Consider the following 20,843-nt stretch of genomic DNA (forward strand, 5'->3'; position numbering starts at 1 on the left):
TATAGAGATAGAGATAGAGATATAGATATAGAGAGAGATATAGAGAGAGATATATATATATATATATATAGATATATATATATATAGAGAGAGATATATATAGAGAGAGAGATATATATAGAGAGAGAGATATATATATAGAGAGAGAGATATATAGAGAGAGATATATATATAGAGAGAGATGTATAGAGAGAGAGATATATAGAGAGAGAGATATATATATAGAGATATATATATATATATATAGAGAGATATATATAGAGAGAGATATATATATAGAGAGAGAGATATATAGAGAGAGAGAGATATATAGAGAGAGAGAGATATATATAGAGAGAGATATATATAGAGAGATATATATATATATATATAGAGAGATATATATAGAGAGATATATAGAGAGAGAGATAGACACAGAGAGAGACAGAGAGATAGAGAGAGATAGAGATATTGATATACAGATCGATAGTGATATAGATAGATATAGAGATATAGATTGAGATATATATATATAGAGAGAGAGATATATTCGGTCGACTAACAGAGATATATATAGAGATCTTTCATTCAACGCACCAGCTGTATCGCGCTGAGGCAGGGTGACCCATAAAGAAAAACAAAAGTTTCTCCTCTTACATTTAGTAATATATACAGGAGAAGGGGTTACTAGCCCCTTGCTCCCGGCATTTTAGTTGCCTCTTACAACACTCTCTCTCTCTCTCTCTCTTTCTCTCCTTCTCTTTCTCTTTCTCTCTTTCTCTCTTTCTCTCTTTCTCTTTCTCTCTTTCTCTCTTTCTCTCTTTCTCTCTTTCTCTCTTTCTCTTTCTCTCTCTCTTTCTCTCTCTCTTTCTCTCTCTCTTTCTCTCTCTCTTTCTCTCTCTTTCTCTCTCTCTTTCTCTCTCTCTTTCTCTCTTTCTCTCTCTCTTTCTCTCTCTCTTTCTCTCTTTCTCTCTTTCTCTCTTTCTCTTTCTCTCTTTCTCTCTTTCTCTCTCTCTCTCTCTCTCTCTCTGGGTTTTCTTCTATTCTCTTGCTAGTTCTTCTTGTTTATTTTCTCTTATCTCCATGGGGAAGTGAAACAGAATTCTTTTTCTGTAAGCAATGCATGTTGTAAGAGGTGACTAAAATGCCAGAAGCAAGCAGCTAGTAAACCCTTCTCCTGTATATATTACTAAATTTAAAAGGAGAAACTTATGTTTTTTCTTTTAGGCCACCCCGCCTCGGTGGGATACAGCCTGTTTGTTGAAAGAAAAAAAGAATATAAATGTTAATGTCAGTTTTCTCACATAACAGAGCAGGTGTTGCACAGCTTGACATTAAGACTGATAGCACTCCTATTGCTAAACATAATGAGGGCAAATTCCTGGACCTCCACCTCGACAGCAACCTGAATTTCAGCACCCATATCCAACACATATCAAAAAAAGTATCCAAAACGGTTGGGATCCTCTCTAAGATACACTACTAAGTACCACAATCAGCCCTACTCACACTATGCTATTCCCTCATCTATCCCTACCTCACGTATGCCATTTGTGCTTGGGGATCAGCAGCAGTAACTCGCCTAAAGCCAATAATAACCCAGCAAAAAGCTGTGGTAAGAATTATCACTCAGTCCAGTGCTAGGCAACACCCTCCCCCTCTTCAAAGACCTAAACTTACTCACTGTACAGAACATCCACACTTACTACTCTGCAACCTACATTTACAGAACCATAAATTCCAATATTAACCCTGAACTAAAACACTTTTTTGATAGTTGTGACAGGACCCATATTCATAATACCATACAAAAACATCTCTGACATTCCCCATGTCCGGTTAAATCTATACAAAAATTCAGTGTGCATAAAAGAACCTAAAATTTGGAACTCCCTGCTTGAAAACTCTAGAACTGCAGACTCGACCACCATTTCCAAAACTATTAACCCATTAATGGTCCAAACGTATATATACGTTTTTTCAACATCTGAAAGTATGTAAAAAAATGTAGATCTTCTTTTTTGTTTTACATTTGAAAACGTGTAAAAAAACTTTTATCTACATTTTTTTTGTTATATTTGAAAATATGTAAAAAAAGTAGATCTACTTTTGTAGCACTACGAATTTGAACGTCGATCTGTTTGGACCGTTTAAGGGTTAAAAACCATCTTATCTCCTTAACACCCCACCGGTAGTGAACCACATGAATACCACCATATCGTGCACATATCTAGAACAAAATATACACTTACTTGAAATCTGTGATTCCCACTAATTTACACAAATGACTGTAAACATAAAATTCTGAATATAGCTATTCCTTCATAATTTTTAAGCTAGTCACAAGTTAAGTCTAAGACATAGGAGCTTTAATAGAAACTATGTATCATGCCATTCCCTTTACTAGGTATACAGTTTGTTAATTTCTTAAATGTTTTGAATTACCTCACTTACATAAATCTGGTTAATCACTACAATTATCTAACTCTAATATCAGTATGCTCCATAACCTGTGTCAACATAGAGTAATAATTAGTATTAGTCTGCCCGAAATGCCTAGGCATACTAGTGGCGGCCTTTGTAATTAATATTTTATAATATGTTATAATATTTTACAATATGTAAACCACTCATTGTGATTAATACTTTGTAATATGTAAACTCCACATTGTAATCTTTACAGAGAAATAGACTGTAAATCCAAGTTATAATAACAACATTCTTCTAGGTATTATCTACACCATGGTGGCCTTTGGACCTGTGCTAGGATTCTTACTTGGAGCATATCTCATCTCCTATTATGTTGACACCCTCTTTGTTGATACTTCAATAATGCAAGCAGGTGGGTATTGTATTAGATCTTGTGCTGTTCGTAAATTAATAAATCCTGGTATTTGATGTAAAAAATGCTGTAGTTCATATAAAATTTGCATATTTGTAATGTAAAACTTGGTATCTATTGTCATTGAGATCAAATATTGCCAAATGTGTGAATAATACTGGTACTTGTAATCATGGTTAATAGGATAATATTTAATGTACACTACAATATGAGGTAATTGTAAGTAAAATAAAAGCGAGGCAGCGTCTTAAGTGAACAAGTACAGTACAGGAAGGTCCCAGCTTAAACATGATTTGCAATTCTGCTGTTTTAACTTATGAACTATGTTCTTTGTTTCAACTTGAGAAAAAGTTGCTTTTATAGAAAACTGCAGAACAAAACATAGTTGCTTCATACACATTCGAACTATATATTGTCTGTTGTAAAAAATCAGTTGGCTACTATGTTGCTCATTTGTGGGTGCAAATGTTTGTAATTTGGAACGTTTGTAAGTCTGGGTCTTCCTGTGAAGTACTGATACAATATATATATTTTGAAATTATTAATATTTTTTATTTGTGAAGTTTTAAACCATATATAAAATACATGTACAAGGATTAGTGAGGGTTCAATCTTCTGTCCCCGTAAGTGTGAGACAGACTACTGACTAGCTGATCGCTCTCTCTTCCAGATCACAAACATCCTCGATGGATTGGGATGTGGTGGGGTGGATTCCTCCTCTGTGGGCTGTTGCTCATATTGATATCTATTCCCTTTTTCATGTTTCCTAAGACACTTAAGGTGAGGATTTCTAGTGCTTTTTATGATTGTTTTCCTTTCATCCTTAGAGATGTGTATCACCATAGATATGTACCATATTTATAGATTGGGTTGTTAAAAAAAAAAGTGAATCAAAGGGTGGTAGAGAGATGTATTAAAAGATGATGAAGTGGGAATTATCACTGTTGCTCATTGCTGATGACAGTTTTTGGGGAGGTTCTTCCATCAGAGGTTGGTGGAGGAATTTGGAAGGGTGTGTAAAAAACAAATGAACACAGGAAAGAGCAAGGTCATTACAGTAAAAATATATAGGCAGTGACAGATTATCTCTTTCACTGTTTTTTACTTAGATCTATGTCAGTGATGCCAGTATTGCTCGTTTAGATCCACACTTTAAGCACAGCTCTCTTAAATGTGCTGTGAGCATTAAATTTCAGCCTAGACGTGTGTGTGTGTGTGTGTGTGTGTGTGTGTGTGTGTGTGTGTGTGTGTGTGTGTGTGTGTGTGTGTGTGTGTGTGTGCGCGCGTGTGTGCATGTACTCCCCTAATTATGGTTGCAAGGGTTGAGACTCGGCTCCTGGCCCTGCCTCTTCACCGACTGCTACTAGGTCCTCTCCCCCTGCTCCATGAGCTTTATCATACCTCATCTTAAAACTATGTATAGTTCCTGCCTCCACTACATCGTGTGTGTGTGTGTGTGTGTGTGTGTGTGTGTTCAAGTATACAAGAAAAATCCTGCCTTCACACAGTGCATGATAGAAAAAGTAAACCTCTTGACCTTGTATATACTATTTCTTGGGTGGTTTTTATGATTTTATTAGCAGTTTCTTGGTATCAGTACTGTAGTGGAAGACATGCAAGTGAAACTGTGTTGGTTAATTGGTTTCAAACCGCAAGTACATGCCATAGATTGAAATAGGGCTCAGTGGCAGAAATATTTTGAGTTATTTTTTTTTTTCCTGATAAAGGGTAGTGCCCCTCCTAGAATATTCTCTAGTCTGTTTTATGGGATTTCACTAGCAGCAGTCACCACTTTGTGTAGATGTGTAAAATACAGCTGTGTATGAAGTTGTTTCAAGGACTTCCACAGACTACAACAGCTCTAGGAACATGACCAGTGACTGTGTGTGTGTATATATATATTCTTCTTTCAACAAAACCGGCTGTATCCCACCAAGGCAGGGTGGTCCAAAAAGAAAAACAAAAGTTTTTCTTTTTAAATTTAGTAATTTATACGGGAGAAGGGGTTACTAGCCCCTTGCTCGCGGCATTTTAGTCGCCTCGTACAACACGCATGGCTTACGGAGGAAGAATTGTGTTCCACTTCCCCCATGGAGATAAGAGGAAATAAACAAGAACAAGAACTAGAAAGAAAATAGAAGAAAACCCACAGGGGTGTGTATATATATGCTTGTACATATATGTGTAGTGTGACCTAGGTGTAAGTAGAAGTAGCAAGACATACCTGAAATCTTGCTTGTTTGAGACAGAAAAAAGAACACCAGCAATCCTACCATCATGTAAAACAATTACAGGCTTTCGTTTTACACTCACTTGGCAGGACGGTAGTACCTCCCTGGGCGGTTGCTGTCTACCAACCTACTACCTTCATATATATATATATTATATAATGTAAATAAATGTTAGAACAGTATTAATGGGAAACATTTGTACCTGTGTATGTTCACATTGTTGTATAAACACGTTTTGTAAACATTGTAGTGCTGTTATTATGTTGAATAAAACAAATCGATATATGTTCATTGGAAATGACATGGGTCTCAAGGGTCATGAAAGTTACTGGAAAAATGTAATAATATTAGAAAACGCCACAAAAAGTACAAAATAATAGAAACGTGGAGCATGCAGCAGCTGCTGATGTTGCTGTTGGCAAATCATTGACTTTCAACTTCATGCCTCTATCATAAATACTGATAAACATTTTACTTTTTGCTTCATTACCACTGGAAGAATTAACTTTTTTAAATCTAAGATTTTTTTTTTTTTTTTTAATTTGGACATGACAGCAATTTAATTTAGGGGGGTCTGGGAAGTGAAAGACAAAAGAAAGGATTAAATATCACTCAGAGTAGGCAGTGTTATTAGTGCTTAAACTGTGCCTAGACCAACAATTTTGTGCTTGCATAATTATGTAATTTTCCATCAGATTTCTCATTTTTTGGTGTCATTACCTCTGGAGAAGATTCATTGCCCCTTTTAGAGTATAACTTAAAAATATATACTTGACACTTTTGCTGTATTTTCAGGGGTTGCAGCAGTAAAAGTGTTAAATATTAGATACACAAATAACCCGCACATAGAAGAGAGGAGCTTATGATGACGTTTCGGTCCGACTTGGACCGAAACGTCCAACTTTGGTCCAAGTCGGACGGAAACGTCGTCGTAAGCTCCTCTCTTCTATGTGCGGGTTATTTGTGTATCGTTCCAGTCATGGTATTGTGCCTTTTTTGTTATTTATTGTTAAATATTAGATATTTTGGAGTGGACTTGTTGGCAGATGGGTTTATGAAAGATCAGGTAAACAGTAGAATTAATAAGGGAGAATGGTGCAGACAAAAGATTCTATTCATGGATGCAAAAAAGGGTAATGTACCAGAGTATTATGGTACCAATACTTTTGTATAGGTGTAAGGCATGGGTTTTAAATGTTGCAGTAAGGAGGAGGATGGAGGCAGTGAAGATGTCATATTTGAGGACAATGTGTGGTGTGATAATTATGGAGAGAATTAGAAAAAGCTTGGAGATTAGAAGGTGTGATGTTACCAAAAGTATCATTCAAAGGGTTGAGGAGAGAGTGAAGTAGTTTTGATATTGAGAGAGGATAGATTAAAATAGAATGACTTGAGTGTGTGTCAGGTGGGGAGGGGATATGGGGTTGGAGTTGTCCCAGGAAAGGTTGGAAGGATAGGGTAAAGGAGGTTTTAAGTGCTAGGGGGGCTTGGATATCCATGAGCTTCTGTGAGTATGCTGGAGAGGATTGAATGACATGTTGGTAGAGTGCAAGGAAGGTAATATTTATGAAGGGATTCAGGGCAACTGGTTAGCAGGAGTTCTGGAGGTGGGAAGGACAATGCTGGCACTCTGGAGGAGGAGTGGATATGTTGCAGTTGAGAGGGCCAGTTGAACTGTGATGTGAGAATGCTTGTAAGACATTGAATTAGTAATGATGAAAGCATTACTTCTTTTTTTGGCTCCCACTACCTCGGTGGGAGATGACCAGAGTTAAAAATCTTTCTTAACCCTTTGAGGGTTTCGGCCGTACTAGTACGGCTTACGACACAGGGTTTTTGACGTACTAGTACGCCTAAATTCTAGCGCCCTCAAATCTAGTGGGAGAAAGCTGGTAGGCATACACATGAAAGAATGGGTCTATGTAGATAGTGTGCGCAGTATAAAAAAAATCCTGCAGCACACAGTGCATAATGAGAAAAAAAAAACTTTGACCGTGTTTTTGGAATAAAACAGCGACTTTGCAGTGTATTTTCGTATGGTATTTATTGTTGTATTCTAGTTTTCTTGGTCTCATTTTATAAAATGGAAGACATATTACAGAAATTGACATGATTTTGACTTGTTTTACAATTAAAAGTACCTTGAAATTGAGCTCAAAGTAGCAGAAATGTTCGATTTTTACCAAAGTTCAAAAGTCAACAAATCATGTCAAGTGTCCAATACACGTCAACTGGTGAGTCTAATATTCTTTCACAAGTGCGCTGATATTATTTATACCATTTCTACACTAATGCAGTAGTCTGCATAACAGTAAATCTTCTATTTTTTGTAAGAATAAAAATTGAAAGTGGAAAGCCAAAGAAATATAAGAGGGGCCTGGGGATGTGACTAACAAACAGAGGAAATGTTATTTTAGTGCAAGGAATGTCTTTCTTGTTTATTCTGGACCCTATTTGGAAATTGGCATCTTTTGAAATTTGTGTGAAATTGGCAAAATTGCTAAATTCTGACCACTGTATTGGATAGTTGAAATCAGTAAATGGGCAGTTTCTTGTACTCATTCGATAGAAAAAATGGAGTTCTAGAGAAATAGTTATGACTTTTGTCGACTAGTACACTGGAATTGGCCGAAAATAGGGCTCAAAGTGGGCAAAATCGCCGAGACCACTAACTTCGCGAGAGCATAATTCCTTAAGTTTTCCATCTAATTTCATTCTTTTGGTGTCATGATCAGGAAAAGATTCTCTATCTTTTCATAAGAATTTTTTTTTTTTTTTTTTTTTTTTTTTTTTTAAATTTGGCCGACCCTGAGAACAAGTCTCGGAGAGGGCCTGTCGACCCTCAAAGGGTTAAAAGGACAGGTTCTATACATCTTATATGTTTATACTACAGTGTATAGACTAAGCTACAGTATATTAACTGAGAGGGATATCTGAAATAGTCTCAAGTTTGCTCACAGAAAAACAATCTTTTTTATACACCATTTTTAATGTAAATTTAATCATGAGTAGTTGACTTTTTTTTTCTTTTATAATAGAAAGAAAAGGAGAAGGTGAGAATGGAGGAGAAAACAAAGGAATTTCAGAAAGGTCACCGCCGAACCAAGTCTCAGACGTCAACATGCTCACGTCACTCCACTCTCTCCACCAAACGAGTTTATGGCAAAGATGTTCGAGGTGAGAGGATATGTTGCATACAGTATAATACAAATAGAGATTTTATTTCTAAAAATAAAAGGTTTAATTGCAGTTTTGGGATTATATGTGTGTTTCGGCCTAATATGAGAGAATGGGTCTGTGTGGTGAGTGATCACAGTACTAGTTATTTTGTTAGTTGGGTTGAATGGTTGTGATGCCTAGGGGTCATCACAACCCTTTAACCCAACCATAACAAAAATACATACATTTACTTATAACTTCTCTCAGTATTTTAATAAGGATTTCACGTTGTTTTGTACTACAAACTCACAGCCGGACTTAGAGTCCTGGAGGTGGGAAATACAATGCCTGCACTTTAACCCTTTGAGGGTTTCGGACGTACTAGTATGGCTTACGTGCAGGGGTTTTTGACGTACTAGTACGCATAAATTCTAGCGCCGTCAAATCTTGCGGGAAAAGGCTGGTAGGCCTAGATGTGAGAGAATAGGTCTGTGTGGTCGGTGTGCATAGTAGAAAAATCTGGGACCCAGTGGTGCATTGTGGGAACGCCATCTTAGTACACAATGTCCACCATGCCTCGCGGTAAGAAGTTCCTCACTCCTCGGCAAATTGGGACACTTTTGTTCCCCAGTGACAGTTCTAATACAGATGGAAGTGCCAGTGAAGATGAGTTTCAAGGTTTTGGTGAGGTTTTGACTGAAACTAATGACCATAATATCGGTAATAGTGAGGGAAACCCAGACGACCCTCAGCCTTCCAACGCTGGTGCTGGGCCATCTTGTTCACGTTCAGTTGTACCAGAATCAAAGAGGAAACTCCTATTTTCCCAAATCCCAGACTCAGATGTGAGCATTTGTGATGATAGTGATGATGAACTACAAGCTCTTGAAAACAGTTCCAGTAGTGATAGTGAAGTGGAATATTCCCCAGTGAAGCGTCAGTATATACGACGATATATGCGCTCTGGTAGTGTGCCATATGCTATTCCAAGGGGAAGGAGTACATCTCGGAGTACATCCCGTGGCTGTACAACAGGAACAGACAGTGAAAATGACGATGATAGTGTTGCAATTGGGATGGAAAATGTGCATGGTGGTGGAAGTGGTGGTGACGGCTGTAAGGCACCAGCAGTGGGCCATGCTGCCACCCACGCCGCTGCCTCAGCTGATCTACAACAAAGGCCACCATCCCCCACCCACCCACCCACCACACCAGCCTCCACAACCACAACCACCTGCCTTTGTCCAGTACCCACCAGCAGACCACACCTAGGATTGGCAGGAAGCTGTCAGTTTTGTTCTAAATGCCCACCAGTTTGATGACAGCCAAAGTGGAATACAGCCATCTTGTACACTTGGGAACAATGCCACTGAACTGGAGTGTTTCGAGTTATTCTTTGACGAGCCTCTGATTGAAAGTACAGTGGACCCCCGGTTAACGATATTTTTTCACTCCAGAAGTATGTTCAGGTGCCAGTACTGACCGAATTTGTTCCCATAAGGAATATTGTGAAGTAGATTAGTCCATTTCAGACCCCCAAACATACACGTGCAAACGCACTTAAATAAATACACTTACATAATTGGTCGCATTCGGAGGTGATCGTTATGCGGGGGTCCACTGTATTGTCATAGAAAGCAACACATACTACGAGTACACCATGGCAAACAATACTGTCACCAAAATCACGTCTACACCAGTGGAAGGAGGCAACTGTGGCCTAGATGTATCTTTTCTTGGCCACAATAATGCTTGTGCCACATGTGTATAAGCACAAAGCGAAATCATACTGGTCAACAGACCGCCTGATTGCAACCCCAGGTTTCAGCGATATAATGCCAGTGAATCGGTTTGTGCTAATGTTACGTATGCTTCACTTCTCAGACAAAACCAGGCCTGACAGAAACGACAGGTTATATAAGATTAGGCATGTGTTTGTGTATCTGAAAGAGAGATTCAATATGTATTTTTATCCCTTCAGGAAGCTTGTAATTGATGAGTCTTTGATTCTGTTCAAAGGAAAAGACTCTTTCAAGCATTACATGCCAAGCAAGAAGAAATGCTTAGGTATAAAGTTGTTTGTGCTTTGTGATTGTTACAGTGGTCTGGTATTGGATATTATTGTGTACACTGGAAGTTATACATTGCAAAATACCAGGAAGTTATTGGGCATCTCTGGTGATGCGGTTAGAACAATGATAGAACCATACCTTGGTAAGGGGCATATATTATATACTGATAACTGGTACACAAGCCCCTCACTCAGTGATTTTTTGCGAGTGAACATGACAGATGTGTGTGGCACAGTGCGTGTAAATCGGAAACATATGCCCAGGTTTGACACTGGCGCTCGTAGAGGTGAGGTGCAGGCGTTTCCTGCCAATGACATCATGGCATTTCAGTGGCATGACAAACGAGATGTCACAATGTTGTCATCAGTTCACCCTAATGAAATGGCAGACACTGGCAGGCAGCATAGAGAGAGCAATGAACCCATTCTAAAACCTGCAGCTGTGATTGATTACACCTTCAATATGCATTCAGTGGACAAATGTGACATGCAGATTGGGTTTGCTGATTGTGTTCGCAAGAGTTATAAGTGGTACATAAAACTCTTTTTCCATCTTCTGGACATTTCCATGCTCAATGCTTATAATATGTATAAGATGAGGACCAGAAACAAACCACAATACGGCGAATTCTGTTTGTCATCAGACAAATAGTATTCAAGTACCAAGGAAGAACACCTGCAATAGACCGCCCACCAAATTATCAACAACTGCCTTCTCGTCTGAAGCATGGTGATCACTTCCTGGTAAAACTGCCTGCTACTGCTTTCAAGAAAAAGGCTCAGAAGAGGTGTTACGTCTGTGCACATACAAGGAAATGCCCACAACAATGCAGAGACACTCGTTTTATGTGTGAGGAGTGTAAAACACCACTGTGCATGACACCATGTTTCAAAGACTTCCACAGGCTGCAGAACTTCTAGAAACATTCCCTGTGACTGTATTTTTTTTTTTTTTTCCAACAAGTCGGCCGTCTCCCACCGAGGCAGGGTGACCCAAAAAGAAAGAAAATCCCCAAAAAGAAAATACTTTCATCATCATTCAACACTTTCACCTCACTCACACATAATCACTGTTTTTGCAGAGGTGCTCAGAACACAACAGTTTAGAAGCATATACGTATAAAGATACACAACATATCCCTCCAAACTGCTAATATCCCAAAACCCCTTCTTTAGAGTGCAGGCATTGTACTTCCCATTTCCAGGACTCAAGTCCGGCTATATAAAAATAACCGGTTTCCCTGAATCCCTTCACTAAATATTACCCTGCTCACACTCCAACAGATCGTCAAGTCCCAAATACCATTCGTCTCCATTCACTCCTATCGAACACGCTCATGTTTGTGTAAATATTTTTTATAAACAAAACAATGACAACAGTGTTTACACCCTTATTGTGTAGTATTGAAAAAGAAAAAAACTTACAAAATACTGATCATATTGGTCTCACAGGCCATAAAAGTTACTTGGAAAAAGAAAAATTAAAAAATAATAGAAATTAGTACATAAAGTAAATAAAGGAATACCGGGAGACGGCAGTCGACGATGTTGCCACATTGTCCCCCTTTTTCATCAACTTCATGCCTCCATATCTCGGTAAGTATTGATGGTAAAAAATTTTTGTTTAGCCTATAATATTAAAAAAAAAAAAACTTTTTTCAGAAAAAATATTTATTTATTTTTTTTGAAATTTGGCCGACCCTGAGAACGAGTCTCTGAGAGGACCTGTCGACCCTCAAAGGGTTAAAGGAGGGGTTTGGGATATTGGCTGTTTGGAGTGACATCTAAACTGTCATATATGGGAGCCTTTGCAAAGACAGTGGTATTGTGTGAATGATGGTGAGAGACTGCCGTTGTTTTGAGGGAAAAAAAAAAAAACACTCTGCTTCCCCTAAACAACACAGCCAGTTTTGGTGGAAGCTAAGAGTAGTGGTGGATGGTAGAATGTGTAATGTGCATTGCTCAATCTGTTGCTAACATGACCAGAATGTGTCGCTTCTTCCGTGATGAACAATTTATACATATACACATTATCCCAACATTTTAACTGATGATGCATACATGACAACAGTGCACATTGACTGCTGTTTCAAGAAACAGCTGATTCTGTATCATCTGGGGAAACATGTGAGGTGATAAATAATAAACATAAGATTTTCTAGTCATTGTACAAGTGGAAATGGTCATTAACCCGTAAATGGTCCAAGCAGATCTACGTTCACATGTGTAGTGCTCCAAAAGTAGATTTACGTTTTTTTACATATTTTCAAATATAACAAAAAAAAAGTAGATCAAAGTTTTTTACACGTTTTCAAATGTAAAAAAAAAAATCTACTTTTTTTTACATACTATCAAATGTTGAAAAAACGTATATATACGTTTGAACCGTTTGCGGGTTAAATGAGGGTTATGGCCCACAGCCTGTAATTAACTCATTAAAGGAGCAGGACTTAGCCATTAAGCAGTGGAGGGAGAAGAACAAATGGTTCTAGATGTTTTCTTAGTCATTATTCAAAATGGCATTACATGAACTGTTGTTAAGCAAACAAACCTTAATGTTTCTCTCTGTTGGAAATCATAAAACTGTACTGTGGTTTGAATCTGATCATGTCATAATATCTCTTATCACACTGCTTCCTTTTACTTTTTTGAAAAAGATGATTTGTTTTTTTATCTGCTTCTATTCATATTTGGGTGTGATAATGCAATCCATACACAAGTTTCGTTTTCCATTAATTTTCTGTAATGTGTGTCATATGTTATTCTAGTCCAACATTTCCTGAGGTCAGTGTTTTGCTTGTGTTAAGTGCCTTATGTTGTAAAATATTCACAAACTGTGCAGTTTTGATATGAGATTGTAAAAATGAACAAATTGTAATATATAGTACTGTATCTTTGCAGATATTCCTTTATCTATGCTGAAACTATTAGTTAATCCCATCTATGTCATGACCTGTTTGGGGGCATGCATGGAGCTCATGATTGTCTCTGGCTTCATTGTTTTCCTGCCAAAGTACCTGGAGACACAGTTCTTCCTTTCAAATGTTCAAGCCTCTATCTTTACTGGTGAGTAAATTCTTCAGTTGTTACATTGTATAAAATAAATGATTATTTTTAAATATAGAGTAAACCCTTGGTTTAATGGGCTAATAGGGAAAGCAGGTGGCCTGTAACAGTGACTAGTGATGGGGAATTGAGGTTTTGTTGTTATTGTAACAATAACCAACAATTCTGTAACCATTGGACTTTGCTGTTTACGAATCAACTGACCCAGCAGATTTTGTCCCATAATTTTAAGTTTCATTGATATTTTACAATAGACACCAATTGTGTGCACGTGTGTGCACATGCGTGTGTGTGCGAGAGTGAGCAAGAGAAAAAGAGGGAGAGAACAGAGGTAACCTAGCTCTATATAGCTGTTAATTCTTATGCATAATAATGAAAATCCTAGGTGGTAGGTTGGTAGACAGCAGCCATTCAGGGAGGTACTACCATCCTGCCAAAGAGGTGTGAAACGGAAACCTATAACTGTTTTACATGATGGTAGGATTGCTGGTGTCTTTTTTGTCTCATAAACATGCAAGGTTTCAGGTACATCTTGCTACTTCTAGTTACACTTAGGTCACACTGCACATGCATGTACAAGCATATATATACACACCCCTCTGGTTTTTCTTCTGTTTTCTTATTAGTTTTCTTACTAGTTTATTTACGCTCATCTCCACAGGGAAGTGGAACAGAATTCTTACTCTGTAAGCCACGCGTGTCGTAAGAGGTGACTAAAATGCCAGGAGCAAGGGGCTAGTAACCCCTTCTCGTGTATATGTACTAAATTTAAAGAGAAGTTTTTGTTTTTCTTTTCGGGCCACTGTGCCTCTGTTGGATATGGCCAGTTTGTTGAAAGAAAGAAGAATAATGAAAATCACTTCTACAGGTGGCATAGCTATTCCTGGTGCTTGTATTGGCATCTTCTTCGGAGGCTACCTACTGAAACGGTTTAGCCTACGGCCAAAAGGTGCCATACAGATGGTTATGGTCTTCAACCTTATTGGTCTAAGCTTTTATGGCCTACTATTTGTTCTTGGATGTGATAATGTGAAGATGGCAGGCACAACATCACCATACTTCAACACGTAAGTTGTTTTGCACACTGTAAAATTTGGTGAAAGACAAATGCAGAGTTGTCCTTTATTTGTACATTTCACCATATGCTGGACTTTTTCAAGTATATTGCAGATATGAGAGAGAATTTACTTAAAAATCCCTGTGTTGGACAAAGCATGGTATGAATGAAGGACTCCTGCATTCATCTCTCGCCAACTGTTGGCATATTGCCATTGTCTTCACTTCAGAAATTGGTAATAAGTTTGTGTAATAAAATTTAGTTTTCTTCTTTGGGTCCCCCAACCTTGGTGGGAGACAGCCAGTGTATTAAAAAAAAAAAGTATTAATTTCTTTCATCTTGCAAGTCTTTCCTCATTGAAAATAAGTTGACTTGAAAGGCGCTCCTTAACCCTTTGACTGTCGCAACCCCCAACCCTGAGGTGTCTCCTGGTGTCGCAAAATTTAAAAAAAAAAAAAAAAAAAAAATTTTTTCTTATGAAATGATAGAGAATCTTTTCCTGATTGTAAAGACGCCAAAAAAACGAGATTTGATGGAAAACTGACGGAATTACGCTCTCGCAAAGTTAGCGACCTCGGCGATATTTACAAATCGGCGATTTCGCCCAATTTGAGCCCTATTTTCGGCTAATTCCATTATTTCAGTCAACCAAACTCATAGCTATTTCTTCAGAACTCCATTTTTTCCATCGATTGAGTACAAGAAACTGCCCATTTACCGATTTCAACTACCCAATAACATGGTCAGAAATTTGCAATTTGGCCAATTTCACGAAAATTAAAAAATATGACAATTTCAAAATAGGGTCCAGAATGAACAATGCAGACATTCCTGGCTCTAAAATAACATTTTCTTTGTTCATCAGTCATGTCTCCAGGCCTCTGTGATATTACTCTTGCTTTTTATTTTGAAATTTTATTCAAACAAAAAATAGAAGATTTACTGTTATGCAGACTACTGCAGTACTGTAATAATTGTAAAAATTACATCAACCCATTCATGACTGCATATTAGAATTGCTATTTGGACATTTATTGGACAATGACATCATTTGTTTACTTTTGAACATCGGCAAAAATCAAACATTTCCCTTACTTTGTGCTCCATTTCCAGGTTCTTTTTATAGTAAAATTAATCAAAATCACCTCTATTTCTATAAGATAGTTTCCATTCTATCAAATGAGACCAAGAAAACGAGAATACAACCATAAATACTATACGAAAATAGACCACAAAGTCGACATTTTAATTAAAAAAAATGGTCGGAGTTTTTTTTTTCTCATTATGCACTGCGTGCTCCAGGATTTTTTTTATATGGTTCACACTGACCACACAGACCCATTCTCTCACATGTGGGCCTACCAGCTTTCTCCTGCCTGATTTGAAGCCGCTAGAATTTGAGTATATATACATCAAACACGGTACCTCGTAAACGTATATATATGGCCGCGACAGTCAAAGGGTTAAATGCATTAGTTTTAGAATGCTTTCTAAAAATAAAATGAAATTGTAAAATTTTGGATGGAGGCAGTGGTGTCGCTCGAGTTGGTGTCACCCGGGGCAGAATCATTGGTATCACCCGGGGCGGCATCTTTGGTGTCATCCCCATGAAACCCAAGGGCCAGGGGATGGTGGGAGTAAACTCCAGATACGTCACTACTGCATGACCAGAGACTAATGTTTAGCAATGAGAACATTTAAGGGCCATAAACAGAACAGGAGAATACTTCTCAACTTTATTAATGATAAATAATCGTAGTAATATTGAGGAAACATAAACTCAAAAGCCACTTTGAGTACAGGCAATAGATCCTACATTAATTCATCTTCAACAATGAAACAAAAAAAAACTTAAAATTGAAGAAAAACATTGCAATATCAGAGTAACACTAGTTCCGATTTGACCTTGAGTACAGGTAACATCTCAGTGAATCTGATTTTACATTTCCTTGCCTTCAATCCTGCAGTATCATCTATCACAACATCAAAATCAATGATTTTCTCTATATAGACCTATTTGTACTCTAATCATATAATAGGCTATATACAAATGAAGGATTTTTCTCTCATCTTGCTGCAGCACTATTTTGTGCATTAGTGTCACCTTTAGAGGCTCTATGGTGTCTCCCCCCCCCTTACAATGCCACTGGATGGAGGCTGTAAAGTTCAACACTGCTGATAAATTAAGAGTAGAAACATGAGCAATATTCAATGTAGGAATGGAAAAATCAGTTGCATCATATGGCAGAATATCTTTAATGCTTTTAATATAGTACAGCATAGCAGGTTTATATATATAGAAGGAGTAGCAATAATGTTGAAGGATAAGCTATGGCAGGAAAAGAGGGACTACAAACGCATAAATTCAAGGATTATGTGGAGTAAAATAAAGATTGGATGTGAAAAGTGGGTTATAGTAAGCGTGTATGCACCTGGAGAAGAAAGAAGTGTAGAGGAGAGAGAGAGATTCTGGGAAATGTTGAGTGAATGCGTGGGGAGTTTTGAATCAAGTGTGAGAGTAATGGTGGTTGGGGATTTCAATGCTAAAGTGGGTAAAAATGTTATGGAGGGAGTAGTAGGTAAATTTGGGGTGCCAGGGGTAAATGTAAATGGGGAGCCTTTAATTGAGCTATGTGTAGAAAGAAATTTGGTAATAAGTAATACATATTTTATGAAAAAGAGGATAAATAAATATACAAGGTATGATGTAGCACGTAATGAAAGTAGTTTGTTAGATTATGTATTGGTGGATAAAAGGTTGATGGGTAGGCTCCAGGATGTACATGTTTATAGAGGGGCAACTGATATGTCAGATCATTATTTAATTGTAGCTACAGTTAGAGTAAGAGGTAGATGGGAAAAGAGGAAGGTGGCAACAACAAGTAAGAGGGAGGTGAAAGTGTATAAACTAAGGGAGGAGGAAGTTCGGGCGAGATATAAGCGACTGTTGGCAGAAAGGTGGGCTAGTGCAAAGATGAGTAGTGGGGGGGTTGAAGAGGGTTGGAATAGTTTTAAAAATGCAGTATTAGAATGTGGGGCAGAAGTTTGTGGTTATAGGAGGGTGGGGGCAGGAGGAAAGAGGAGTGATTGGTGGAATGATGAAGTAAAGGGTGTGATAAAAGAGAAAAAGGTAGCTTATGAGAGGTTTTTACAAAGCAGAAGTGTTATAAGAAGAGTAGAGTATATGGAGAGTAAAAGAAAGATGAAGAGAGTGGTGAGAGAGTGCAAAAGGAGAGCAGATGATAGTGGGAGAGGCACTGTCAAGAAATTTTAATGAAAATAAGAAAAAATTTTGGAGTGAGTTAAAAAAGTTAAGAAAGCCTAGGGAACAAATGGATTTGTCAGTTAAAAACAGAATAGGGGAGTTAGTAGATGGGGAGATGGAGGTTTTGGGTAGATGGCGAGAAAATTTTGAGGAACTTTTCAATGTCGATGAAGAAAGGGAGGCGGTAATTTCATGCACGGGCCAGAGAGGTATACCATCTTTTAGGAGTGAAGGACAGGATATGAATGTGGGGGAGGTACATGAGGCATTACGTAGAATGAAAGGGGGTAAAGCAGCTGGAACTGACGGGATCATGACAGAAATGTTAAGAGCAGGGGAGGGGACATGGTGTTGGAGTGGTTGGTATTTTTGTTTAATAAATGTATGGAAGAAGGGAAGGTACCTAGGGATTGGCAGAGAGCATGTATAGTCCCTTTATATAAAGGGAAGGGGGACAAAAGAGATTGTAAAAATTATAGAGGAATAAGTTTACTGAGTATACCAGGAAAAGTGTATGGTAGGGTTATAATTGAAAGAATTAGAGGTAAGACAGAATGTAGAATTGCGGATGAGCAAGGAGGTTTCAGAGTGGGTAGGGGATGTGTAGATCAAGTGTTTACATTGAAGCATATATGTGAACAGTATTTAGATAAAGGTAGGAAAGTTTTTATTGCATTTGTGGATTTAGAAAAGGCATATGATAGAGTGGATAGAGGAGCAATGTGGCAGATGTTGCAAGTATATGGAATAGGTGGTAAGTTACTAAATGCTGTAAAGAGTTTTTGAGGATAGTGAGGCTCAGGTTAGGGTGTGTAGAAGAGAGGGAGAATACTTCCCGGTAAAAGTAGGTCTTAGACAGGGATGTGTAATGTCACCATGGTTGTTTAATATATTTATAGATGGGGTTGTAAAAGAAGTAAATGCTAGGGTGTTCGGGAGAGGGGTGGGATTAAATTATGGGGAATCAAATTCAAAATGGGAATTGACACAGTTGCTTTTTGCTGATGATTCTATGCTTATGGGAGATTCTAAAGAAAAACTGCAAAGGTTAGTGGACGAGTTCGGGAGTGTGTGTAAAGGTAGAAAGTTGAAAGTGAACATAGAAAAGAGTAAGGTGATGAGGGTATGAAATGATTTAGATAAAGAAAAATTGGATATCAAATTGGGGAGGAGGAGTATGGAAGAAGTGAATGTTTTCAGATATTTGGGAGTGGACGTGTCAGCGGATGGATTTATGAAGGATGAGGTTAATCGTAGAATTGATGAGGGAAAAAAGGTGAGCGGTGCATTGAGGTATATGTGGAGACAAAAAATGTTATCTATGGAGGCAAAGAAGGGAATGTATGAAAGTATAGTAGTACCAATACTCTTATATGGGTGTGTAGCTTGGGTTGTGAATGTTGCAGCGAGGAGGCAGTTGGAGGCAGTGGAGATGTCCTGTCTGAGGGCAATGTGTAGTGTAAATATTATGCAGAAAATTTGCAATGTGGAAATTAGGAGAAGGTGTGGAGTTAATAAAAGTACGAGTCAGAGGGCAGAAGAGGGGTTGTTGAGGTGGTTTGGTCATTTAGAGAGAATGGATCAAAGTAGAATGACATGAAGAACATTTAAATCTGTAGGGGAAGGAAGGTGGGGTAGGGGTCGTCCTCGAAAATGTTGGAAGGAAGGGGTAAGGGAGGTTTTGTGAGTGAGGGGCTTGGACTTCCAGCAGGCGTGCGTGAGTGTGTTCGATAGGATTGAATGGAGACGAATGGTATTTGGGACCTGTGAGCAGGGTAATATTTAGTGAAAGGATTCAGGGAAACCGGTTATTTTTATATAGCTAGACTTGAGTCCTGGAAATGGGAAGTACAATGCATGCACTCTAAAGGAGGGGTTCGGGATATTGGCAGTTTGAAGGGATATGTTGTGTATCTTTATACGTACTATATGCTTTTAAACGGTTGTGTTCTAAGCACCTCTGCAAAAACATTGATTGTGTGAGTGTGGTGAGTGTGTTGAATGATGATGAAAGTATTTTCTTTTTGGGGATTTTCTTTCTTTTTGGGTCACCCTGCCTCGGTGGGAGACGGCTGACTTGTTAAAAAAAAAAAAATCTATATATATACTGTTACCATGAAATGCTACAAAGTCAAAATCTGAGTTTTGAGTTACCCTATATTACAAGTAAAGTTATGCCCCTTCATTGTATTATGGGTATCTTATTTATCATTTAAGATATTAATTTTTATATTAATAATTTCATAATTTCACATTGGTCATGAATGCTTTATGAATGTGTGGTACAGTAAAATATTAGGAAGAAAGCCAGTTTAAATTTTTAATTTGTAAATGGAGTGCATGTTCAAGTAGTAACAATTAGCAAGATTGAGTGAAATTATACTTCATGGATGATGCTAGAAGGTTAAGGTACTGTTTTCACATCATGCTTAATTTGCAAGTAGTAATAAAAGAGGATGTCTCGTTTGTAATTCTCGGCTTTAAGCCTCTTTTCCATTAATCTTAAATTTTTTGGGTGTTGGTGCTTCCCAGCATTTGACAGTGGGAATTAAGGCTGAGATGGCGAGTGTAAATATATTTTTTTTTTAACACATCGGCCATTTATTTTAGAGCTTGAGTAAATGGTGTCATTCTGGCATTAAATTGTGTAATTACTAGCTATAGCAGTTGTTGGATTTTTCTGTAACTTGAGGGCTCTTCTGATTGGTTTTAAACTTTATGCTGGTGTATTAGTGTGTAAGAGTGAACTCAGTGATACTCGTGTGAAAGAGGCCGAGGTTATTATATTGGTGTGGAAACACTGAACAGGTAGGGGTTCATACACTCCTGGGGAACAGGTAGGGGTTCATACACTCCTGGGTAACAGGTAGGGGTTCATACACTCCTGGGTAACAGGTAGGGGTTCATACACTCCTGGGGAACAGGTAGGGCTTCATACACTCCTGGGGAACAGGTAGGGGTTCATACACTCCTGGGGAACAGGTAGGGGTTCATACACTCCTGGGTAACAGGTAGGGGTTCATACACTCCTGGGGAACAGGTAGGGGTTCATACACTCCTGGGGAACAGGTAGGGGTTCATACACTCCTGGGGAACAGGTAGGGGGTTCATACACTCCTGGGGAACAGGTAGGGGTTCATACACTCCTGGGTAACAGGTAGGGGTTCATACAC

General features: G+C 38.1%; 1 protein-coding gene across 11 annotated transcripts in view; it reads left to right on the top strand.

The window, feature by feature from the left end:
- The window catches only part of Oatp30B (Organic anion transporting polypeptide 30B), a 389,857-nt gene that overhangs the window by 337,103 nt on the left and 31,911 nt on the right, over positions 1-20,843 (top strand). For all 11 annotated transcript variants that reach the window (XM_070084713.1, XM_070084716.1, XM_070084717.1 and 8 more), the window contains 5 exons: positions 2,708-2,821; positions 3,492-3,601; positions 8,091-8,229; positions 13,184-13,348; positions 14,217-14,415. In XM_070084713.1, coding sequence (XP_069940814.1) covers positions 2,708-2,821; positions 3,492-3,601; positions 8,091-8,229; positions 13,184-13,348; positions 14,217-14,415 — 727 coding nt within the window. The remainder of the gene's footprint in view (positions 1-2,707; positions 2,822-3,491; positions 3,602-8,090; positions 8,230-13,183; positions 13,349-14,216; positions 14,416-20,843) is intronic.

Source organism: Cherax quadricarinatus, chromosome 13 (genome assembly GCF_038502225.1).
Source record: "Cherax quadricarinatus isolate ZL_2023a chromosome 13, ASM3850222v1, whole genome shotgun sequence".
Lineage (NCBI taxonomy): Eukaryota > Metazoa > Arthropoda > Malacostraca > Decapoda > Parastacidae > Cherax > Cherax quadricarinatus.